The sequence below is a fragment of the Mustela nivalis genome (genome assembly GCF_964662115.1).
Source record: "Mustela nivalis genome assembly, chromosome: 10".
Lineage (NCBI taxonomy): Eukaryota > Metazoa > Chordata > Mammalia > Carnivora > Mustelidae > Mustela > Mustela nivalis.
This window is the reverse complement of record NC_139029.1, coordinates 8,095,187-8,121,169: the sequence shown is the minus strand read 5'-3', so window position 1 is coordinate 8,121,169 and position 25,983 is coordinate 8,095,187. Positions and strand designations below refer to the sequence as shown.

Below are 25,983 nucleotides of genomic sequence, written 5' to 3'. Positions count from 1 at the left end.
CAAAGATGTAGAGACATAGAAACCTTCATACATTGCTGGTAAGATAGTAAAATGGTGCCACCCTTTTGGAAAACAATCTGGCAGTTCCTCAAAATGTAAAACACAAAGTCACCATATGACCCAGCAACTCCACACGGAAGTAATACCCTAGAGGTTGAAAATACATCTACACGAAAGTCTGTATGCGGATGTTCGTAAAACATTGTTCATGGTAGCCAAAAAGCATAAACAACCCAAATGTCTACCAACTGACGAACACTTAGTAAAGGTGTGGTATATTCACACACAGGAATATTACTCCACCACAGGCAGGAATGAAGTACAACAAGCTACAACATAGATAAATCTCGAAAACATCAGGCTACGTGAAAAAAAAACACACATTAAAAAGCCACATAACTGCATTCATATGAAATGTTCAGCAGAATCAAATCCACAGAGACAGGAAATTAATGGTTGGCAGGGCACAGAAGAAGGGGTAATGGAGAGTGACAGCAGAAGGGCTTGGAATGTCTTCCCAGGTTGATGAAACTGTTCTGGGACGAGATAACACAGTAAAGGGCATGATTCTGTCAATATCCCAACAACAACTGAACTTCCATTTTAAAGCATATCCTAATACAGCTGTCATAAAAGAAGTAACAAGTGAACTTTGCGGTTAAGATGTCATAAAAGCCCCGTTTTTTGAGAGAGAGAGAGAGATTGAGAGAGAATCTCAAGCAGCTCCATTCTCTGCATGGAGCCCGACTCGGGGCTCGATCTCACAACACTGAGATCATGAGCTGAGCTGAAATCAAGAATGCTTAACTGACTGAGCCACCCAGGTGCCCCTAGAAAGTGTTTTTTAAGCTTTACTTGGGTAAGCACAGGCAGATCAACCCCTGCGGGGTCCGTCTTCACCACTTCGCATTCACACCATACCTTGGCTATTTGTCAACAGCATTCTCCCTAGATCCACAACAACTAACACGGGGTTCCTGGATTTGAAATCATCAGGGAAGATCACCTGAGGGGCGGAAATATCTAGTCGCACGGTCCACCTTTTGCTCTCCTCCTGTAGAAGTAAAATAAACCAGAAGTCACGTAACCACAACCACGAAAACTAAACGGCATTATCGGTTGGGCTCAAGGCTTTCTGAAAGCCACATTCAGGGGTTATTGGATCACTTTAAGGTCAATGGTATCAGAGCAAAAAGTTTAAAACAAAAGTAGACCCACAGGCTGAAGGATCTGAGACATTACCACAGGCAAATGTTTGAGGTGGGAGGAAAAAAAAATTAGCAAATTACAGGACTGGGGTTGTCTACTCTTTGGTTGTGGTGATGCACGGCTTAAGAAAGATCAGGCTTCTACAGTTAGAGGATTTACTATCTCACAGTATGGTCAAAATTACGGAATTCCAATAAACACTGAAACCCAAATATTTCCACTTTTTTTTTGAGAGAGAGAGAGAATCTTTTTTCTTAAGATTTTATTTATTTGACAGGCAGATATCACAGTAGGCCACGAGGCAGGCAGAGTAAGAGAAGGGGGAAGCAGGCTCCCTGCGGAGCAGAGAGCCCGACGCAGGGCTCGATCCTAGGATCCTGGGATCATGACCTGAGCCCAAGGCACAGGCTTTAACCGACTGAGCCACCCAGGCATCCCCATTCGTTTGTATTCTTGACAGCCTGTCAAGACCATGAGGTTTTATTTTTTGCTAGCTAAGAAGGATTTCCTATTTTCAGTGAACTCCATGCTTGTAGTTGAAACAAGGGTGCTCAACCAGAGGAAGGGAAGACGCTGACAGAGGGGCGCCGGCCCCCGCCCCACTTACAATGAAGTCCCCCACCAGCAAACGATCGAGCGTTTGTCGGATTTCTGCCTTGGTCTGCATCTTCAGTTTGTTATACTGTCTTCGGGCAGCTTCTGCCACTCTCAGCTCGAGTTCAGACTGATAGCCAAAACCTGCAAGATTAGAGACGCACGGGAGAGTGAGAATTCTCAAGCGGCTGCGGGGAAAGACGACTGCAACATCTGTGCTCACCACGACTTCCCACCGAAGCTAAAGAACCGTCCGTACAACGGCGCCTACTCCCACCCGCGCCGGCACTGCGTGGGGTAACCAGAGGGGGGCAGCGATGGGGGCCCAGCCGTGGTGTGGGGGAGGCACCTAAGTCACTAGCATTTTCTTGAACCATTTTCTGAACGATCCCAGACCATTCTACATCCTGAAAGCATACCACTGCGTTACAAGAGAAATGTGGGATTTGGAAGGAAATGCCTTCTATATTCTACCAGTGACAGAGCAATAAAGCCACAGCATTCACAGCTGTTGTTGACACGAAGACTCAAAAACTGGTCCAAAAACTAAAACAGCTCCCTTGTTATAAGGAGGAAGAGAGGGAATACATGTAGGAAAGGACTATTGTTTTCGCCTGTCAATGAGAGTGCTTTCTCTGCTCCTACGGTCTCAAATCTCTCCTGGGAACGAAGGGAGGCATGAATAAGGCAATGATGACAGAGAACAGTGCCAGGATGAGCCCTTCCTTGCTCACCGCGAGGATGAGTATTTCACACTGCGCCAAGCAGGTGAAACAGACCACTGACCCTACCATCTAGAGGAAGTTCTCGAACGTTCCTCCTAAATTCATTGGCCTAGAATATCCTGGGTAGCCAAGGAAACCACCCTCCTAATAGAACAGAAGCTTTTTTTTAAAGCATGCTAAATGGAAGCAAAGACAAAGAAAATATTTAATATTTCCCTTTCGGAGAAGTAACTTTCCAAAGACACCTCCTCCGTTTCTATAACTAAGGACAATCCTATCCACGGGCCCTCTAGGCCTTTCTGATTCCAGCCACTCCAGGTCACTTCAGTGTATAATAACCCTTGTCCAAAGCACTAAAAATGACAAGAAAGATGTCTATAGAAAGTAACAGAAGATCAAACAAACAAAAAAGTTAACCTGAGGTATGAACCTTTCCCTTGTAGAAAAAGTCTGCTACTTTTTTAATAGCCTGGGGATTATATATGATGTTCAAGGGCCTCGTGCTGACATTCAGCCGCCTCTCAAAATGGCTGTGCACTGGATTTCTCTCATACAGCATCTCAAAAACCGGGTCATCTGGATCCGCAGCTGAAGGGAAGAAACAGAGAAAGAAAATGGAACACAGCGAAAACAATCACCCTATTCCTGATAACCTGTAAGGAATTCTGGGGAAAAAGACATTTCCTAAATTATTTTCTAATTAGTTCTCATTTATGAAAATTTTATAAAATAGAGGCCCTAATGAGGACCGCCTCAACAGGACTCCTCAAGACTGGGTTGCTGTATTCACTCCCATTACGGAAACCCAGGCCCCGGAAGCACTACATGCGGACACCAGTCACACGAGGGTTAACAGAGAACAGAGTCTCCGAGACAAACACAGAGCCACACAACAAACCGCTGGGACAAAACAGGACACACTCCCTCTTACAACTGCTCAAGACTACTGATCTGTAATCATCTTATTTCTAAGGATTAGTTTTAAGAACATACGACAAATTACCAGGGTTATGATCACTTCTGTCTGCAGATATTGTCTGGAGACCAAAAGACTGTGAGACTCTGCCAACTTCTTTTTGCTATTAAAACACACACAAAATGTATGAATGTCAGGTGAGAAGGGACGACTGGCCGTGCACACACTTCCTCAAGTCCTGCCCTGTGGCATCACTCTCGCTCAGCACTCCAAATCCAAACTCACCGGACACTGGATGATAGGACTTGCGGACTCATCTCTCTCATTTGTGCCTTTTTCTAAGCTAAAATGGACAGTATACTACTCTGCTCCTCGGCAGTGAGCGTGTTTAATGACAGATTCCTAAACGAGCAGGACGTATGTAAGGCTTTGTAGACGCTCACACTGTACTCCCACCCTCTCCACAATCCACCCCCTGAAAAACGTCACAGACAGAGCAAGTAGCTAAATGCTCAGCTATTCTGATCGTACCTCTGCCAACTTAAGAAGATCAAAGATCTAATTAATAAAGTATATTGACTATAAAAGATTACAAATATATAGATAACTTGAAGTGGTTCTCTTGGAACTCTGAAAAAGATGGGACTTTCTATCAGTGACTTAGGGTCAGAATGCATGAAAATGAACTCCAGACAAAGGAGATGCGAACAGTGACCTTGAAATGCAGAAAACAGTGGTGCTGATGCTATTTTCTTCCAAAATAGAGCAAACTACTCCACGGCAGCTACGACAGAGGAGAGGAACAAGGCACTGCCGTAAAACCCTCCAACATTCACTCTCTGGAAAATTTAAAAACCTTACTAAATTCAAATTTGTTTTTTTAATCAACTCATCCTTCTCAACATGACCCAATGTCAGAACGAACTGAGTTAGTATTACCTATTGCTCACCTAAGACAGACCACAGTCCGCCCCACCCGGGACGGCGCAGCCATCCCACTGCCATACGTACTGAATTCGGGAACACCAGAAGGGGAAACATGGTGCCTTCTGTGGCCAGGTCTCGAAGAAACAGTCCACCCAACCGGACTGAGAGCAAGGAGGAATTTCTTCGAGGAAGAGACTCTGCTAGCAGCTTCACACCTACAAAAATACCAGTGTAAGAGTTGATACTACGCCATGATAACCGGAAGTATCTTACAAGTCTGAGCTATAATATTTTACAGAGGATGGTTAATATGATGTTTTTTTCCTTGAAAGTAGAATTAAAAACCTACTCATGTATCGCTGGGTCTGTATAAATCTCTCTCTGTAACTACACATGGGATATCAGAAGTTTCCCCGCAGAATGAATTCTACATGGAGCATGTAACCATTGAGTTCAAGCCATCTGCTGGTTCATACTAAGTTGATGATACGTCTGCTCTCAAGATGATAAAATCAAGCAAAATGGCTTTTTTTTTTTCTTTTTGGTTGTTTACCTTTAAATTACTGAGATAAGTGGCTATTTTCTACACTGAAATAAAAGTCTATGTGAGATGTTAAAAACCCAGCATCTGCGTAGTACACCTTTAATTCAGTCACAAACATGTCAAACATGGCCCGTCCTCGGTATCTGTGGGTTCCATGTTTGTGAATTCACCTACTCACTAAAACTAATTCACAGCCCCGCAATCCAGCCTCTCAGAGCTTCTGAGGACATGTGCGCAGCAAAAACAAATCTGAGTCATCTAACGTGCGCGCTCACAGCCGAGGGTGACCCAGAGAGCGTTGTGCTGCACCCATGTGCCCCTTTCGTGATCTACTTAGTGCCAAGCGGTTCGCATTTTTGTGCTTTTTGTTGGTGATGTCACGGTTTACAGCGGCCCCCATGCTGTATGCCAGGCCCTCCAGCAGGTAAGTTTCACTGGGGCACGAGTTGCGGTGTGGCTGGCCGAGTTCGAGATCATGGAATCCACGATACAGATTAAAAGCGTCTTTTACAGACACACAGAACACAGGGCTCGGTGCCTGCCGGCTGGTGAATGCTCCGATCGGAGGCTCGCAGGCACTGAGCCCCGCACTCCCCCAGTGACTCTGCCTCCCACCATCCCGCGCTCACAGCAGCCCGCTGGAACGTGAGGACCGCGACCAGGGAGACTCGCACAGATGCCGGGGCCAGGGAAGAGCAACCCATGGCTCTGCGGGGCAGCACCTGAGAACTCGAGCTGCATGAAGGCGCACTCCTCGGCCCGAGGGCCACCCGGCTCCTGGTGCAGCAGCGTCACGGTGCCCCGCTGCAGCTGCACGTTCAGTGTGGCAAACACCAGGTCCCGCTTCATGTAGGCACTCAGGCAGGACGCGTCAGTGGTGGGGTCGAAAAACTCCTCAGTGCCTGAGCGCGAGGAAAAAAAGACATCAGGGGAACACACGGAAAAAGTCGAAAAACGCTGAAAAAGTCGATCACTGTGATCCATGTGGCCCCATGGATCACAGTGATGATGACATTATTGAACAGTTTTCCCCTTTGTTCAGGGAAGAGCTCCAAAGTCATGAACAATTGCTTCATCCCCAATGCAAAATGTAAGAGATCTTATTGGGGTGCCTGGGTGGCTCAGTCAGTTGAGTGTCTGCCTTTGGCTCAGGTCGTGATCCCAGAGTCCTGGGATCGAGTCCCGCATCCTTCTACCTCTGCCTCTCTCTCTCATGAATAAATATGTTTTAAGGTCTTTTAAAAAGAGAGAGAGAAAGAGATCTTATCAGCTCATTCTCTGAGAGGGAGGACGTGAAGATTCAGGATGGAGGCCAGCATAAGCCATGCTGCCCAACACGGTGAGATGCTCTACGTCCCCACGGTGGGCTCAGGGACCACCAGCCACAGGCACCTTTGGGCTCTATAGCTGACATGCCTGGTGTAACTGAAGGAAAAAAACAGAATTTTTTTCTTTTAATTTTAATTAATCTGAATTTAAATAGCCATCTGTTTGAAAATAGGTAAACAAATCGATGGTGTTATAAATTAGGAAAAAGACTGTAACACGCAGGACAGCATACAAAATGCACAAAGCCCTCTGGGGTGTTGGTTGTGTTCTATTTCTTATCAGCGCGCAGGTTATACAGGAATATTCACTCTGGAAGCCGCCCATCTATGTAAGTACAGCGTGTGCATTTTATGTATGTTTGCTTCGATCAAATTTTTTTTTAAGTTTTTTTTTTTTTTTTGACAGAGATCACAAGTAGGCAGAGAGAGAAGGGGGAAGCAGGCTCCCCACTGAGCAGAGAGCCCAATGTGGGGCTTGATCCCAGGACCCTGAGATCATGACCCGAGCCGAAGGCAGAGGCTTTAACCCACTGAGCTATCCAGGTGCCCCTCGATCAAATATAAAAACAGATAGGTAGCCTATCTGTGACTACAGCTACCGTGTTGCACAGCACGGCTCTAAACCAGCGGTTTTGGACTGATGCCCCAGCCTCAGAGTTTAGGCCTCCTGAACTTGCTTCGTTCCCTTACAGTCACCGCCGCTCAGCTCTGAAACTGTGCTCATTATTCCAATGCGGCGATGCAGCTGCAAACGAAGTTCTCTCTCAAAAACTTCCTCCATCTAAATCTACGAATGCGAGATGAACTGTTTACAAATGTCTCCTTCTTTTATTTGACAAACACTACGGGCCGCTGCACCAATACCAGACGAAGTTTCATGAACCAAGTGTCTCCCTTCAGGACACCCAAGGGCAGGCAAGTGAAGGCCCGCACCCCTCTTACCTAGGATCTCCTCGGGAGTCCACTGTCCGTGCTCCTCTGCCGACAGCCCCTCGACCACTCTCCCCTCAGGGGTCTGCTGCCCGTACCAGCCACCCCAGCCAGGAAACCAGGACTGAAGGTACTGGAGCATCCCACTGCCTCCACTCGTCTCCGGGTCCCCAGGGGAGTCCCCCGGAGAATCCAACTGAGGCTCTCGTAGGCTCTGCGTGAACCAGAAATGAGCAAATATGAGGCCCCAAAGACAGAAACAAGCTGAGATGTCCCACGGATTCTTCTCCGCCGCGCCGCCCCCCATCACCCCCACCGAGAAGCACAGCACATCGGAACTGAGGCTCTCTGAGCGTGGAGGGTCCGAGTATGCCCTCCCATGGAGGATGTCTGACCTCCGCCAGTTCTTCCTGCTTGTGAAATCGCTCATGAACCAGTTCACGCAAAATCTTCAACTCCTCAAAGCTCTGTTCCTCCTCAATCCGGCGCATCTCCTCCTATTTGGATTAAAACAAAAACAAACAAAACAGGTCTTAGAGCTCCAGAGAAACCAGACGCCTTCACAAACCGCTACAAGTCCGATGAGGGAACTGTTCCACCTGCCCACACTCCCACTGGAAGCCAAGAAACAATGAAGGTAACAAGAGTCCCTCACCCTGTCGTCTGCATGCAGCAAGCCTCCTTTCAGCTTGCTGAAGTATTTGTCGGTGTAAGACACGGCATCGCGGGCCCGGTGCAACAAGAAGTCCCAGGTACAGCGCTTCCTCTCCTCTCTGATCTCGTTCAGGTTGGCATTCAGAGCAAAATACCACCATTCTCGGCAGCTGAGATGGTTCATAACAATGTTAATTACTTCTCACACAAAGAACATCAAATAGATTCTCAACTTCAACATCAGTAATAACATATGACAGAATTGGTTTGAATCACCTGTAACAGTAGTGCGGCCCACTGACAGGTAATCAACCAGTGACCACAGGGTAAAAACTATCTTAAGACAATTAGAAAGGATTTGGACACGAAAGATTTTAAATGGCATACTTTGGAAAAGCCGTGGAAATACACAAGATCTTGAAAATTTTTAATACCCTGGCCCACCCCAGTCTATCACTGCAATAGGAAAAGACTGACTTTGGCAACCTAAGTTATCAGGTGTGCTACCTAAATGCTGCCCGGACAGCACGGGAGCAGGGACACAGGAAAGCAGGCTCAGAGATCACTATGAAGTTACTGCCTACACAGTCAAATCCCACAAGAGCAGCACTGGCATACTTGCTAAGTAAGACGGAGAGGACTTTAACTCCCCTATGCTCTACCTGGGAGCAAACCCCCAACAGCAACAAAACAGACAGTATGAACATCCATGCAGGTCAACCACAGAGATGACACTTCAAAGGTCAGAAAAATCAACTGTATTTTAGCTCCAGCCACGTCCCAGGGACAGTGAGGCCCATTTCTGACCCACGGACAAGGCCAGCCACGCTCCACCATGCAAGTCAGGGGCACAGGTCGCTCACGAGCCCTTACTTCTCAGACACGGCCACTTTGGGCTTCCATCTTCGGAACTTGACCTGCCTCTCCTTTCGTTCCAGCTCCTTGAGGAACTCCATGATCTGCCGGTACTGCAGCTTTTCAGCAGAGGTTAAGAGAGAGCAACTAGGTTAATACTGATGTGTTTCTTCTACTCGGTTGATGCCCATCTCTACCGAGGACAATTCGTATTGGTCAAGCCACTGAATGGAAATCCAGGGTGCTCCTGAGACCACGTTTCAGCATCACGTGGCCCTTCTCTCCGACCACGGACAGTGCAGGACTCCTGTTCGCTGCACGTCCCAGACTCTGGCCCGTGCTTCAGAACCAAATCAAAACTAACCGGACGGCAGCCCGGTGCCCCCGTATGACATGCAGCAGGTGCTACACCGGCCACGACACTGGTCTCCCGGGCACTTTCCTTCCCACTGGGGTGCCGTGAAGTATTGAGATCCTTCTATCACCGCGCTTCCTTGGCCCCCATTACGGTCCCCCAGGGAGAGAAGCCACCGGGCAGAAAGGGAGTACCTGAGAGAGTTTCAAGGGGATGGTCTCCAGGTGAATGTCGCACTCGATCCGAGGGCTGTGCCGAGACCTCAGGGGCTCTTTGGAGCAGTTTCTCTTCAAGAGAGCAGATGCGCACACGGGCTCCAGGATGTAGTGATGCGCGCGGCTCTCCATGCTCTTGTCCATGGCCTCCTGCGGGTCACAAGAATGTCTGTCCTTGTGGCGAGTGTTTTCAGGTTCAAGTCACAGGCTGGTATACTACGTAATTTACAATGTATTACCTCAAAATCCCAAACGAGGACAAAACTAGGAATCTAAAAGCTCTCTAGAATTTTTTTAAATTTTATCTGTATCTCTTATCAGGTAAAACATTCACGTGGTTCAAAACTGAAAGGCAAAAAAAGGCGAAATATCGGGGCGCCTGGGTGGCTCAGTGAGTTAAAGCCTCCGCCTTCGGCTCAGGTCATGATCCCAGGGTGGTGGGATCAAGCCCCGCATCAGGCTCTCTGCTCAGCTCCTCTCTCTCTCTGCCTGCCTCTTTGCCGACTTGTGATCTCTGTCAAATAAATAAATAAATAAATAGTCTTTAAAAGAAAAAAAAAAGGTGCCATATCTCCTTCGGACTCCCATCCTCCAGCCACCCAATTTTTCTCCCCAGAGGCAACCAATAATAGCAGTTTCTTCTGTATCGCACCAGAGGCATTCTGCCTGTGTTCAGACAGATCCATGATTTTCTGGTTTTTTAACCATTCTTACACAAATGGCATGCATGCTGTCTTACCTCAGTTCTTTAAACTTAATACTAAACTTTAGAGACGATTCCATAGTTATCATAAAGATCTTTGTTCTTCTTTTCTATAACTGCATATGGTTCTCTATATGGATGTACAGTATTTATTTAATCAAATTAGCAAAACAAAACCGTTCTGTACAGCAGCATGCCAGCCAAAGAAAATCTTAGATAAGGGGGAAAAGTAAGTCCTTTTTCCGCATTCTACTTAAACCACCCACAATTTCTTTACCGAAAGATTAAACTCAGAATTTCTTATCCTTCACAAACAAAAATACTATATGTCCCATGATTTTAATGCCTTCCTAAGTATTTCTTAAAGGAATACGACCACAGGTGAAGTTCCAATATACACAGAGTAAGAAAAGCTCTTCTTTAAGAGTCAGAGCTGGTGTTTTGTTTGTTTAAAATCTGGACGTCGAGTCTGTGATGCTTTAAAGAATATGTAAGTATGTTAGATGTATGCCACGGAATACAGTGTAGGAGTCAGAAGCAATGAACCAGAAATAGAAACAGCAACAGTAATCAATCTTAAAAATACAGCTTTAAGTGAGAAAAAAGAAAACAAAGAAACCTAGCCTGTGATACAAACATGAAGCATACACAAACACGATATATTGTTCTGAACTACACGCAGATGCAGTATGTCAGGCAAACCCACTAGAGACTGGAGGCCTGCAGAGGAAGAGGGACATGGGAATGGCGACTGGAGCCACAGAGAACAGAAACCTACTTGGCGGGGGCCCCACACTCTACTTCCGTGCTGCGTTCCCACACAGCCTTCTGCCAGAATCCTACCTGTAACTCCACCTGGGGCAAGTCCCCCAACAAAGTGCAGTGGGCATCCCAGTAGACGCTGAAGTCTGCCACGTCTAGTTGCTTTTTCCGCATTAACTTCTGTACCTGCGGTAAAACAGGGAAGGCAAAAAACATGACTCTCTGTAGTCACAAACTCACCCATCCGTTCAACAACCGTTTCTGAGGAGGCATGCAATGGCACTTTGCAAGGGGGCTGGGGATACAAAACTGAATTAAAACACGGTTTTGCTCTGACAGTGTTCAAAATCTGGCTAACTGGGAACACAAACATGCAACAGTTTTAACGAAGCAGAGGGAAGCAGAAGAAAAATACATGAGAGGCTATGAGCAAGCAAAAGAGAAAATGTCGCCACGTGGATAAGCCTCAAGAGATGTGTATGGTTTGGACACCAGGCAGGGTAGGAGGCAAGGGTGGGGACACACGTCGAAGCGTCAGGTCCACCGTACAGACGGCCTGGTGTCTTCAGAGGGTGGCAACTCCACCTGTGTGACGGGAGCACCGCACTCTCGGTGGGAGGGCAGGACTGGTACACACACTTGGAGTGGATAGTCAAGTGCTACTGAAAGCAGCGTGCAACGCCACTAGGTGTCCTGGGTGAAGTGCCACCCCCCCAACCCCAGAAATTCATGACCTCCTAGAACCTGTGAAGGGGATGTTACTCGAAAGAGAGTCTTTACAGATGTAATCCAATTAAAACGAGGTCATATTGGATGAGGGTGGGCCCTGGTCTAATGACGAGGATCCTTCTAAGAAGAGAAGGCAGACACCCAGGGGAGAAAGATGGAGACAAAGATAGAAGGCACGTGTCCAGGAGGCAAGAAATTCGACGGCAACCACCAGAAGCAAGGAGGGATGGCTTCTCCCGCAGAGCCTCCAGACGAACCGGCCCTGCGAACACCTGGATTCTGGACTTCAGGCCTCCAGAACTAAAGAGAATAAATTTCTGTCGTCTTGAGCCATTTCACTTATGGTGACTTTTAAGGCAGCCCTAGGAAACGAATACGCTAGGAAAGAAGTCTATGCCACACTAAGGAGTTTGGACTTGATACTTTAAGAGACACGGAGCCACTAAGGGCTGTGGTGCAGGCCTGCCAGCAGGGTCAGGGATGTGTCTGAGGAACAGGAAGGACTCTGGCAACAGTGCAAAGTGGAGCTTCCCTCCTTGGTGTGCTAGAGAAAGAGTCGTGAGTATACTGGGAGATGGGCATGTTTATAGGCTCAGGTTACATTTAGAACTATCTGGCTCACCACCTCCAGCCCCTTCAGCAGCTGCACGCATTGGCCCCAGGACCTTGGCCAAATGTGGTGTGCCATGGTGTGGAAGAGACGGGGAAGCACTGCGTTAGAAAGAATCGAGAATGGAAGCAAGGAAGTCATGAAAACCGGATGTTTTATGAGCTCAGACCAAAGCTTACAGGGTCCTGAAGGAAGGCAGACGCAGGGAGGACGAGGAGAAGAGACATATCTGACACACTCCGCAAGGAAAACTGGCAGGATGCTGTGAGCAGATGGATACTGAGGTTGAGGAATAAGAACCAGAAGGCTGAGCACAGGCTTGGGGAGCTGAGCACAGAGGCTGAGGACCCATGCTCCGGAGCAGGGGTGCGAACTTTTTCCGGCAAGGATCAGAGAGCACATAGGACGGGTTCGTGGACTGTACGATTTCCACTGGAACGACTCAACTCTGCCCACTGGAGCAGAAAAGCAGCCTCAAACGATCTATAAATGACAGGTGTGGCTGTGATCCATCCAGTCATTCTTTATGGACATAAACAGAGAGTGGAGGGGCTTTGCTCTACAGTCCGCCATTTGCCAACCCCCACTTTGCAGCTGGTCCATGTGGGTTCGTGCCCTGGCATACTTAGCTGTATGCAATGCGAGGTTAACAGTGGGGGTGAAAAGTCCTGAGAATCCAATGAGGCAAATCATGTAAAATGCTAAGAACAGTGTCTGGCACATGAAAGTGCTCAAAAGATGTTAGTTTTGTTTAACATTCAGTAACGTGTTAGAGAATAAAAAGGAAACATTGGTTTCAGGGAAGTATAAAGGGCCAGTGGAACATAATGGTATAATTTTGCTTATGACAAGCCTAGAACACCACAGAGGTGTCCCATAGGTAGTTAAAGACAACGAACGAGAAGGTCAGAAGAGAGGTGGATACAGGGTTCAGATGTGGAAGGCATCAACAATATTCCAGGGCATGGCTGATTCTCTGAAACAGAACGAGCTTACCCTGGGAGTACACATAGCATGAGATAAAAATCAAAGCTGAAACCCTTTCTGTGACTCAGTTTCTTTGTGCACAAAATGAAAGGGATTCAACATTTAACATAGGAGTGAAATAAAGAAAGGTCAGAAAAAACTGGCCATTTCCCGACTTTGGCAAATTAATCTGTTGACACAGACAAGAAACATACATGCCCGCCAAAGAACGGGGTGATAAAGAACGTGGCCTCCTTTAGGAGACATGAAATGACCGAAGGCAGAGCCCCCAGTTCCCAAGACCCAGTGCTTTCTTCTAGTTTGCAAGCGCAGTTCATACTCACAGGCTCATTCACAGCATTCTGCACGGACACATTCTTAATACAGATGCCGAATGCAAAAGGATGGGACGGATTGGTAATACCATCTTCAAAGCGCAAATGGACATCTTGAATTTTTAACTGCAGGGGGAGAACAAAGGAGAACACTTTTAGATGCGCTACAGGTAGAATACTACGGGCCGACGCCAAACTGCCCTTGAGCATTAGAAAGTCACAGTTTATACAAATGCTTACAGCACACATATGTCCAATGCTATGAGAATTTTAACCACAGTCCTGAGAGCTAAGATCAAAAAGGACATGAAGGACATTTCTTTGTGTTTAGTGCTACCTCCAGATAAGAGCTACAATACTTTCGTTAAACCATTTCATAAGACCCCTTTAAAAAAAAAAACACCAAAAGAAATACTGCCGGATCTAGATAACAGGCCTGCCCTCTCTTACAGTATCTTAATCTTGCCTCTGTGTCCCCGCACCTAGACACAGGAACACCAACAGGACACATAGATTTTATACTTATTCATTTCCCCTGGCTCCTGGAGGTGGGTTACAAAAAAGACACTCTGCTTCAGTAAATTAAAACTTGTAACAGAAAGTGAAAAGACAAACCACAGGATGGGAGAAAACATTTGTCAATCATGCACCTGGTAACGGACTAGAATCCAAAATATATAAGGAGCTCTTGGGCCACCTGGGTGGCTCAGACAGTTAAGCATCTGCCTTCAGCTCAGGTCATGATCCTAGGGTCATGGGATAGAGGCCCACATTGGGCTTCCTGCTTAGTTTGGAGCCTGCTTCTCCCTCTCCCTTTGTCCCTCCCCGCTGCTTGTGCTCTCTCGAATAAATAAAATCTCTAAAAACACCAACAACAAGATACTCAACAATAAAAAAACAAATAAACCAATATTTTTAATGAAAAAGGGCTCTGGATAGACATTTCTCAAAAAAAAGATATACACATGACCATAAGCATATGGAAAGGTATTCAGCATTAGCCAGTAAGAAAATGCAAATCAAAACCACAGCAAGGTAGCTCCTCATACCCACTATTGTGGTTATTACCACAAGACAGACAACAAGTATCAGTGAGGATGTGCAGAAATTAAAATGTTCCTACATCACCAGAGAAACTGTAAAACAGTGCGACCTCTTTGGAAAACAGTTTGCAAGTTCCTCGAAAAATTAAACACAGTTACCATATAACCCCCACAGTTCTACTCCCAGGTATCTAGTCAGGAGAACTGAAAACATACATTCACAAAAAAAACATATACATGAAGGCTGACACCAGCATTAGTCGTAAGAGGCAAAAAGTGGAAACAACCCAAATGTCCATCAGCTGATGAGCAGATAAACAAAATGCAGTAGATCCCAAAACCCACAAAACCTCTCAGTAAGAACGCTCCATTCAACCTGCTGTACTGAGAGATGGGACCACATTTAACACGGCTTCTAGCACCTAAGCCTGCGTCGCTGGGACATTCCAGCCTCATTCTGTGTTCCTGTCTGGAAAAGCTCAGGGCGGTTTGTTCCAGCCAAAGCCCGACAATAGGTCCCTGACCTCCCTTTCTCAGCGCCTTTACCAAAAAGGGCTTAAAATTGTGAATCCTTTCTCTGTCCCTATGAGATGTGTATGTATCTCCTATAACCAAGGACCTGAGAGCCATTCCTTTGAAATGCAATCATCAGGGAGGACAGGGCCCATCTCTCAGTCTCAGCCTCTGCGGGAGCACAGAAGCCCAGCCAGCAGATACAGCTGGCCTTATCATGGGGACACTGACCCTTCATCATTCTCCACCTGAGCCCTCCCCCACAGGACCCTCTGCCTCACTCCCCCTTTAAAAGCCCCTGCCACCTCTGTGTTATTTGGAACAGAGCTCTGCTCTTTCCCCTTCTGTCAGCAGTTACTGAATAAAATCTGTTTTCACCACTTTCACAAACATTCAACTTTATCTTTGACCGTCCAGATCTCTGACCGAACCCATTATTCGGTCATAAAAAGGAATCAAGTACTGGTCCGTGCCACAATGTGGAGGGACCTTGAAAGCATGATGCTAAGTACAAGAGGCCCGACACAAAAGGCCACACAGCGTAGGATCACATGGACACAAAATGTCCAAAACACCAACCCGAAAGCTTAGTGGTTGTGTGGGGCTGGAGGGAGAGGAGACACGCGAGTGGCTACTAAGTGGGTATGGAGTTTCTTTTGGGGGTAATGAAAGTGGTCAGGAATTACGGAGTGGCAGTCAGGGCACTTTGTAAACACCCTGTAAAAACACTACAGTGTACACACTAGAGGGGTAAACTTTACAGGATGTGAACTAAATCTCAATAAAGCTATTAGTAAAAATAATAATGATGGGTTATTTTAAATGACAGCTAAATATATATATATAGATATATAACTGCCTGAAACAGAATTCAAAGCACTCACCTCAAATGTACTGATCTCTCTGTCAACATTATGACAGTTACAAAACCAACAATCTCAGACTGCATTCGGCAAGGAAGTCATATACCTTGAAACCATTTGGCCCCTGCACCTTAGCACTGCAGGAAAACCCCATAGGTGCTAAGTACAGGCTCACTATTACGGCACTCATAAAAATTAGCATGGACCCTGATCTAGTCTTCAAGGACGAAACAAAGCTGTAATTAAAGCAGAAAATGTGGCCAACAGCCCTGACATCATAACCCTTCAAACCGCCACCAGATCCATCAGTGAGAGACTCAACACCTCTACGGGCTATTGGCCATTCACTACGTAACCACCTAGAAAGCAGGCATGCAACCTCCCTTGTGTTACAGAAAGAAACCGAGACCAGAGAGGTGAAGTGATTTGCCCTGAAATGATCAGTCGTGAAGGCTTAGGTGGCCCGGCTTCTAAGGAGGTACACATCCTTTTGGCAAGTAAGAGTCCAATGTTCAAAAACGAAGCGAAATATGAGTGAAAGGAAAACTCCTACTCACACGAGATGAAGCAAGAGAAACCTGTCTGGCCAGAGCTGGAGACGAGCTTTTCAGGTTTTCCTTGGCCACTGCCTAGAACAGGGCATGACCGAGCCGTCAGCGAAGGCTCTGTACACCCCGGCTCAGTCGAACCCACGAGAAACAAGGTACTGAGAGGCACAGCACAGTTAAGCCTGAGAAGTCTCCCTGTCATTGTTCATACTTTACCAAAGTCAGGACTTACTTCAATATTCTCCACAATCCTCGTAACTACAGAAGCGGTGACTGAGTACCAGTAGGACTCCCCCTTCCGCTGGCGCTCGTTCTACAAAGGAAAGAGGGGGGGGGGGGTTAGCCAAATCCAGTGCTCTGCTCGTTTCGTCTGTGTCACGCAGAGGGTCTGGGGGCCGAGGGAGTGTGCCTTGCCTTCCATCTGTCCTCCAGGGCTTGGAGCAGAGCCTTCTTGCGCTCCCTCTCCAGGAGCTTCTCCTTCTCATCGTTGAAATCCTCTAACTTTTCAGGGGCTCCGATTAAGTGAAGGCTGGAGATGGAGATCACCCAAGGGTCCACGTGGGGGCGGTAAAAGGGAATCTGAAGCGTTACCTTCCCAATCAGGCCTGGGGAAAGCAAAGTCTTGTCAAGTGCCCATATACGTTTTCACTTCCTACATTTTTTTCTGTATTCTTTTAGTTTTCTATAAGAAGCATAGGGACTTTCATCACTGATTTTTTAAACTAAGAGAGCAGGCAACAGGTTCTCATACATGGGAAACAGAAAGTTAGTAGGCTGAGATCTGTAAGAACGAGGCACAATAAAAAGCCCAGTGTGGGGGCGCCTGGGTGGCTCAGTGGGTTAAGCGTCTGCCTTTGGCTCAGGTCATGATCCTGGGGTCCTGAGATGGAACCCTGTGTGGCTCTCCCTGCTCAGAGGGAAACCTGCTTCTCCCTCTCCTTCCCCACGTGTGCTCTCTCTCTCTCTCACTATCTCTCTCTCTCTCTCTAAAAAAAAAAAAAAAAAAAAAATCTTAAAAAGATTGACCCTATCAAATGCAATGACCCTCCTCCACGAAGTGCCTCTTCCCCAACTGAACTACTTCTTAAACTTCCTCGGAGTGTCTTTCTCCCCAAAGCATCTGCCCAAGCCCATGAGTTCAAAATTCTTTTCTTGTCCGTTATTCATGGCCTGGTTGAGAACCACTTCTTGGGAACTACCAGACTTTGAGTATGTCCAGTCTTAAACATATCAGCTGAAACATGGGTAATAATTCTAAATCCTGATTCTTCATAAAAACCCAGACTGACGTGAAACCGCCTAGAACCATGATACTGATTTCCCAAGCCCTACCATTTCTGGCCAAGTCTCCTAAGACACAGATCTTCTTTAAATTCAGTTAATAAGAGCCAAGTTACTACTAAGGAGTAACACGTAAGAGTATCTGAACTATCCTAAGGGATCTCTCGAAGATCCACATGGCCCACCTAATATGCTCCCTCTGAAAAAACACACGTCACCAGAATAATCGCTACCCGCTAGGACCTAGAATTCAAGTGCAACTGATCTGTTGAAGATAAGACAATATTAACACCAAGTACTTGTGTAATAAATTAAGAAATGTGGCAATAAATAATGAAAAAATGTTTTTATTTGGATTTTATTTCGAAAAATGAAAGTAAATTTTTTCTATTTAATAACTGAAGCCAAATACAATTTTTCACCACAAAGAGTTTAATTGGTGCACAGTTGTAATTCTAACCTAAGTTATTAGGGAAAAGAGGCATGTTTGGTAAGATAGGTGACAGCAAAAGAGAACCTCTGTTATTGAGGTGCCTGGGTGGCTCAGTGGGTTAAAGCCTCTACCTTCGGCTCAGGTCATGATCCCAGGGTCCTGGGATTGAGCCCCACATCGGGCTCTCTGCTCAGCAGGGAGCCTGCTTTCTCCTCTCTCTCTCTCTGCCTGCCTCTCTGCCTACTTGTGATCTCTGTCAAATAAAGAAATAAAATCTTTAAAAAAAAAAAAAAAAAACCTCTGTTACTGTTACATTTCATTTAATTTTTGCAGAACAAGTACAGAGTCATTTTTGCAAAAATATTAGGAAACTTCATCAATATTCCCCAAGAGCTTCTCCTAATCCTTTGATATTCAAATAATAATCTTTGGAAGTACCCTGGGTATCACCATTCCTGAGTTTCTTTCAGATTCTAACTTCTCAGTGTCTCTGCCTGTGATTCTGGCAGTTTACCCATCCCTTGAACTGACTTCAAGAAAGCCTAAAGTCTTTTGCAAGATTTCTACCCTGCTCCACCTAGCAACTGATTTGCTTTGTACTTGCATTTTATTGTAATACAAGTACCCAAAATAATGAAAAGACTGGCATCAACAGGCTATTGCTGAATCATGACTGGGTATCGGAATAGGGACTAATTTTACACACGGCCATTTAATATGGAATTTTTTTAAGACTTTATTTTTAAGTAATCTTTACACCCGTCATGGGGCTCGAACTCATAACCCCAAGATCAAGAGTCGTAGGCCACACTGACCGAGCCAGTCGGGCGCCCCAACTAAGAATATTTTTATTCTAGGACAACTCTTGTTTCCTCATCAAACCTAGGAACTGCGGAACTCCTATCCTAACTGTAAGCCTCTACTGAGAGTGCCAGGCATCGTTCCAAGTAATTTTGATGCATTAACTCACGTCTTCCTCTCCATAACCCTCTGCTGTAGGTAGAAGCCCTCTGCTGTAGGTAGAAGGATTATCACCTCTTCTTAGAGACTAAGAAGCACACACAGAGTGGTGAGGCAACTTCCCTAAGGCCAGAACACAGCAGATAATGGAATATATACCCAAGCACACCGTTCCAGAGTGCACTTTCCATTCAATAAACTATCTCTCTGTAATATTATGAATTCTCCAAAAATAAGAACCTCCATATCTAGGACAGAAGTTCTCACACCTCAAGAAACATAAGAATCACCAGCGGCACTTATTAAACATACAAGTTCAATGACACATGCTTGGTTCTGATTCAGTAGGTCTGGGAAACACCTGACCTCCCCACTGCCGCCCCAAGATCATCCTGATAGAAAAGGCCACATTCGAGGACTGATCGAAACTCTATTTCCTAGCCTGCCTCTTCCTGCTCAAATACAGCCAAACTCGAGGACTCTGGGTTTTCCTGTCCCAAGCAGTGGAAGAAGCAGTGGAGGACCGCGGCCCTCTCCCGCAGAGTTCTACCCACCGGCTTTGACTTCAAACGGTAACTCCAGTTCTTTCAAGGCATCTTTCTTTAAGGGCAAGTTTTCCAACTCAACAGCACCTGAAAAATAAAACAACAGTGTGAAATGTTCGCCCAACACAGGCAGTAGGCACCTACTGTGTGCAAATCCTTGAAAGTTAAAGGGAGTTTTACAGCTCAGCCTGGCTAGAAAAAGCCAGCAGTAACATGGCGACCAGCACTGGTTTCCTGCCCATCCCCCTCTGACAGCGGAAGCTCATCAACAGGTGAAGGGTGTAGGCAGCGATCTTTTTCTATAATAAGCCAGACAGTACATATTTCAAGCTTCATGGTATCTGTTGTATGTTCTCTCTGTTGTTTTTTTTTGTTTTTTGTTTTACAAGCCTTTAAAAATATAAAAATCACTCTCAGTTTGAATTTGGGCAGCTGGCCAGTGTGCAGACCCCTAGTTCACCAGACCACCATTAACATCTAGGCCACCTGGGAAGAAATGCAGGCTCCAGGGCCCCCTTCGAGCTACCCGCTGGGACTGAAACAGAGAAATTTGCAATTTTTAACAAGCTCCAGCCATTCCCCTCCCCCCAACAAAAGGGTCTATCGCACACAACATCTGGGAGCCCATGAGAGTTCAATAAAATTGGACATCAAAAAGAATTCCACTCTCCCTTCTGGACAGACCCGCTCCACACGATCTGGTCCACGTCTGTGCCTGCAGGCTTCGTCACCCGTTCCAGGGCACAGAACAAACCACTGCTGAAGGTCCCTTGCAGACCCAGCTTTTATAGGACTTAAGCCGAGAGCTTCGGGACGTTGCTGAACAGCCAAGGCTCCCTGCCTCACTCTCCCAGCTGTGGAAGTCACCCGTCCGCACTGACACACCACGCCCCAGTCTCCAGCAGGCACTGTGCTGGCCGCTGGGAATACGAAACAAGAAGGCAGGGTCCCCATCCTAAAGGGCGGAAGAGACAGCCATCATTCTGCAAAACTGTTTGCCCAACTTAAGGCAATTTCTGGGAACAGGGAGTACAGACAACCACCCAGCAGCCACTGGTACAGGAACTCAGAAGAGAGGCAGGCCAGCCAAAGACAAACTAATACAAGAAGCAATTATTTTTTCCTTTAAATGACGGCTCAAGACTTGACGGTAATTGGCTTCTAAGGTATTCAAATCCAGTAGCTCGGCAGATGCTGGGCAAATGCAACCAGCTTACATTTTAGACTTTTACAGGAACACACGTCCCCACGAGGGTCCCCACATAACCTAAGACTAACCAAAAGGAGAAGTTAATAACCCCAGAGAGCCTGGAAACAACTCTATTTCCACATTTGGGGAGTGAATGATCACGGGGCGGCGGGGAGGTGGTGGGGGGGGGGGGCATGAAACTTGTTCCTCAACAGTGGAAACTGACTTAAAGGAGGAAAGCATATGGTTTCTTCTTTTGAAGAGCATTATTTGCAATTTGAATCATTTGCCCTATTTTTCAATCCCCAAATCTGTCACAAAGGCAGACGGCACTACGTCTCCTTGGCTGTTGTGCACCTTGGAGAAGTGAAAGGAACAGCAGACAGCCCACGCTGGGAGAAATTAACTCCGCTGAACTGCGGGAGAGCGGGAGAGGTGCTCTAGGAAGGGGAAGAACCCGGGGAAAGGACGAGAAGGAAGGGCAGCCTCCAGCATTACGGAAACAAAGGAATCAGGCAAAACAGCAGTGGAGGCCAGCGGCTCAGTGGTTCTGGACGAAGGCTCGCTGATGCCCCACCCACTCAAATCTGCACCCACACCTGGCCCTGCCGGGAAAGGTCCCTCGAGGGACCCAGAGTCCTTCGTTTCTTTCCCAGCAGATAACGTGCAGGCTTATTCCTGGACGTCTCCTCCCAAAACGCCTCTGCTTAGCAGAGCAAGAAGCAGAGGCCCTAGAACTGGGGTACACCTAGAGGCTGGTGGCTTTTCGGTCAGCACTGATGACTGCTGGCCTCTCTTCCCGCAGCCCTGCGTCACCCAGAAAGCCAGACTGAGGTAAAGAGCTGATAGGAACAAAAAGGAGGGGCCCTAAGTGCTGGGCCACAAACACAGATAGGCCTGCAGCCCGAAGCTCAGGGCCCCTGATGTGACACCGGCAGCTGCTACCTTCTGGCCTCAAACCATCCCGAACAGGCCTGGGGAGTTCTCCGCCTCCTGCCTGTGCTCACAAGCGTCAGTCCTCCAGGAATGCCGTGCCCCGCCCAGCGCCACCAGCCCAACTCCCTCTCCAGAGTGCTGCCAACAGGGGGAAGGACTCCCCTGCTTTGCACACCTCGCCCCCATCCCACCCAGCCCGTGCTGTGCCTGCAGCTCTAGTGGAACAACTGACAACGCCTAGCATGCCCAGCAAGGTAACGGGTGTCCGAGGACAGGGACTGCCGAGGTCGAAAGAAGGACAGGAACAGCGACCACTCAGTGAGATCGGACTCGAGCCGAGCGCTTATCCCACCAAGTCAGTGAAAACTAGGTGCACAGGTAAGCAATTTGCTTAAAAATCACAGAGCTAGGAAGCCTGGGTGGCTCAGTGGGTGAAGCGTCTGCCCTCTGCTCCGGTCATGATCCCGGGGTCCTGGGATCAAGCTCCACACTGAGATCTCTGCTAAGCAGGGAGCCTGCTTCTCCCTCTCCCCTGCAGCTCCCTCTGCTGCTCCCCCTGCCTGAGCTCTCTCTCTGCCAAATAAATAAATAAAACCTTTAAAAAAAAAAATCACCAAGCTGTTAACTATAGACTATAGTTCATACCAGGTCTGTCTGATCTCAAGTGGCAGGAGGAGAGAGGTAACTTGCTCAGTCACAAACAGCTGTTAGGTGGAGAGACCAGGCTCAGACCACGCCTGAGCTCCTGGTATCTTCTCCTGTCCCCATGTTTTCTATCAGTCCATAACACAGAGCCGTCCATAGCCAAAGCAGGCACTCAGTGGTGTCTGCAGAGACTGAAAAAATAGTCATATACAAGTTCTCTCTCCTTCGAATACTCATTTGCTATTTTGCATTTTTATTACATTTAGTACGTGTGCACAATCCACCCTTTAAGCCCCAGCCAAGCCAATCATATGGTGACGATCGTGACAATGGGACATGGTGACTGACTGAGGGCCCACTACATGCCCAGAAGGGCTCTAAGCTCTTGGATCTACATTCATGTCTAGTCCTCAGAACCTCGTGACACAGTTCATATTCTCTCCAATCTACAGAAAAGAAGAATTTGAGAATTCACGAAGAATTGGAATAACCTGCCCAAGTTACTGGTAAGTAGAGAACTGGAATTCAAAATCAGTCTGACCGGGGCACCTGGGGGGCTCAGTCAGTTAAGCATCTGACTCTTGATTTCGGCTCAGGTCGTGATCTCAGGGTCATGAGATCAAGCCCCAAGCCGGGCTCTGCACTGTGCAAGGAGCCTGCTTAAGATTTTCTCTCCCTTTGCACCACATCCACCACCACCATCCCCGCTTTCTCTCTCTCTCTCTCTCTCTCTCTAAAAACAAACAAACAAAACAGTCTGGCTCTAAAATTCATATTCTTGGGGTGCCTGGGTGGCTCAGTGGGTTAAAGCCTCTGCTTTCGGCTCAGGTCATGATCCCAGGGTCCTGGGATCGAGCCCCACATCCGGCTCTCTGCTCAGCAGGAGCCTGCTTCCTCCTCCCTCTCTGTCTGCCTCTCTGCCTACTTGTGATCTCTGTCTGTCAAATAAATAAATAAATCTTTAAAAAAATAAATAAATAAAATAAAATAAAATAAAATAAAATTCATATTCTTAACCACTAGCTCTGTCTTCTTGGCATCTCAGACACTAAACATCTATAGACGGACTAAAATAACATTCCTATTCCTATGCAGGACCCCCTGCCTCCAAATGGTGCTCACCTATAACTGCGATGCTCACAGCTCCAAGCTTTGTGGGCAAGGGGCACCACACTAATATTGGTTATGAAAGAAAAATTATTTTTCTATTCTGCAAAGAGAATATTTTTTAAACAGGAAGCACAGAAAAGCACTTTGAAGCATCAGAAAGATACACACAGTTGTCATTACGAGATATACTCAAAAACAGACCAGAAATCTGTTTAGTGTAGAATCTATGATGCATCGGATACCACAAATCTCTACTCATTTCTTCCGCAAACATCCTATCTCTGTCATTAACAAGGTTATGGTCTGCGCTTCCCTTTCTCGGCTCCCCGCCCTGTGCAGCCTGGATAGCTTCAGAGCGTGTACGAGAACTTAAGTGAACCAAGAGGTAAGCTTGACACTCCTCTTGTACTTTGGACACATCCTCTTCCCTGACAGACTGGTCACTCTCACCCTGTACTTAGTAGCTCCCTTTCTAAGTACAGGAGGAAAAGGTCAGGACAGAAGTTAGAGATGAAGAAAAAAACCTACTTCTGTTTCCAACAAAAGGAAGGGAGTGGGCAGGGCGAGCGGAGAGCTCCCGACAGCCTGTGGCCACCACAATCCTTGCACAGGTTTAGATGGGTCAGAAAAACGTAGAAACAACACTCCTGGGGACAAGCGAGCCACGGACACCCTCTTCACAGACCCCACCAGTGTGTACCACTGCCATGCCCACTAACCTGTCCTGGTCCACAGGCCAAAATCCACAGCCTCAGGAAGGCAAGCTTCCCGCATCTCTGAGATCCCCTTTCCACTTTTTGGGCTGCTACACGCTTGCAGACTATCTCCTCTCTCTGTATTTGCTCAGGGGCTCCATTTTGAGTTGAGCAAAGAGAACTTACATTAAAACAAGGAAAAGGAAAAACAAAGCGATTTTCTGATCCTCACGCCAGTTTCCCTGCACTGCATTCAATCACGTCTCGGCACTCACCAGGGAGAGGCCTGTGAACATGACTCGAGCTTTAGTCTATCAAAGACCCCACAGTAACATATTTTAAAGCTTCAACTTGGTGTCTGTTACACACTAGCCAGACGGGAGCTGTAAATGTCATTCCGTTTGATCGGTGTGAGCCTTACAGCAACCCTGGAGAAGTACCTTTCCCACTTTTCCTTTTCTTTAAGATTTTATTTACTTATTTGAGAGAGGGAGTGAGAGCGAGCATGAGCAGGGGGAGAGGCAGAGGCAGACCTCCCACGGAGCAGCGAGCCCAACGTGGGGCCCACAACCCTGGGATCATGACCTGAGCCGAAAGCAGAATCTTTACTGACAAGAGCCACTCAGGCATCCCTTACCCGGTTTTCCTAAAGAAACTGAGGCTCTGAATTTCAGTGGCTTGTTCACATAGCTCGTAAGTAATACAACAGGATTTGAAGCCAAAGCCAATGCCACTGTCACTACGTCACTACATCACTACATCATGGCCACCTCCAAAAAGCTTCATAAACCTAAACAATTAGCACACTCACCAGCAGCATAGTCTTTTTCTTTCTCATATTTAACAGTTCCCCTAAAATCTATGGCAATACAGCCACATACTAAAGGTACCCTGCCATAATAATCAGCATCATGTGAGAGAACATATTTCCTTTTACACATAATTAGTACAAAGCCATCTGGGCATTATGTTTTATTATTCTTAGTACAACAAAATGAATATAAAAAAAAAACAAAAAACCAGAAATGCCATCTGCAGTAGCAAACTTTACCAAAAAGAGATACACGCACGCACTCACCTTTCAGAAGCGCGACAGAGAGCTGATCGGTGTTCAGGTTATTGACGTATTTTCCCAGATAGGTATTGAGAACCCAGGCTACAAGACCTTCCAACATGACTATATCCTCAAGACAAGGTGTTTAAAAATCATGGATCATTCTTTACTTCTCCCTCTCATGGTCATAGAAGAACCTAAGGAAGAAAAAGAAAAAAAGGAAATCAACAGAAAACCAGATGATATTTTTTTTTTAAGATTTTACTTATTTATTTGACAGATAGAGATCACAAGTAGGCAGAGAGGCAGGCAGAGAAAGAGGAGGAAGCAGGCTCCCCGCTGAGCAGAGAACCCCCGATGCTCAGGGCTCAATCCCAGGACCCTGGGGTCATGACCTAAGCCAAAGGCAGAGGCTTTAACCCACTGAGGATGATTTTCTAAGCTGGCTTCCTATGCTACCTTCCCTAAAGGTGGATGAATGAAAAGCACAGATTTAAAAAAAGATGGGGGGACCAGTACTGTAAGACCCCGTGTTAGCCAAGGATCAAACAAACATGTTCTCACACAGCTACAAGGAACAGTCACGTATAAATATACCAAACATACCTACAATTCCAAATTGTCTCTCCTTTCGGTGTAACTGATCATTAAACTGCTTGCCTTTAGTAATTCACCTTGGCATTAGACTGTCCTGGTCAGAGCTTCTCATCCAAGTGTAACTGGGCAATGTCTAGACACATTTTTTTTTTTAAGATTTTATTTATTTATTTGACAGACAGAGATCACAAGTAGGCAAAGAGGCAGGCAGAGA

At 46.6% G+C, this 25,983-nt stretch overlaps 1 protein-coding gene across 3 annotated transcripts in view; it reads right to left on the bottom strand.

Moving 5' to 3' along the window:
• VPS13D (vacuolar protein sorting 13 homolog D) overlaps window positions 1–25,983 on the bottom strand; it is a 252,275-nt gene that overhangs the window by 223,197 nt on the left and 3,095 nt on the right. For 2 of the 3 annotated variants that reach the window (XR_014299363.1, XM_082685387.1), the window contains exons 2-18: window positions 25,197–25,369; window positions 19,553–19,630; window positions 16,739–16,929; window positions 16,557–16,637; window positions 13,367–13,483; window positions 10,799–10,903; window positions 9,232–9,402; window positions 8,701–8,801; window positions 7,829–7,997; window positions 7,569–7,670; window positions 7,186–7,387; window positions 5,638–5,817; window positions 4,456–4,586; window positions 3,532–3,607; window positions 2,946–3,116; window positions 1,817–1,947; window positions 922–1,054 (exon numbers count right to left, since the gene is read on the bottom strand). Coding sequence is in view for 2 of the 3 variants with exons in the window: in XM_082685387.1 (XP_082541513.1) it covers window positions 922–1,054; window positions 1,817–1,947; window positions 2,946–3,116; window positions 3,532–3,607; window positions 4,456–4,586; window positions 5,638–5,817; window positions 7,186–7,387; window positions 7,569–7,670; window positions 7,829–7,997; window positions 8,701–8,801; window positions 9,232–9,402; window positions 10,799–10,903; window positions 13,367–13,483; window positions 16,557–16,637; window positions 16,739–16,929; window positions 19,553–19,630; window positions 25,197–25,293 (2,236 nt within the window). In the remaining variant the exon portion in view is untranslated. Of the gene's footprint in view, window positions 1–921; window positions 1,055–1,816; window positions 1,948–2,945; window positions 3,117–3,531; window positions 3,608–4,455; window positions 4,587–5,637; window positions 5,818–7,185; window positions 7,388–7,568; window positions 7,671–7,828; window positions 7,998–8,700; window positions 8,802–9,231; window positions 9,403–10,798; window positions 10,904–13,366; window positions 13,484–16,556; window positions 16,638–16,738; window positions 16,930–19,552; window positions 19,631–25,196; window positions 25,370–25,983 lie in introns of those variants that run through there. The other variant, XM_082685388.1, reaches the window with a different exon arrangement.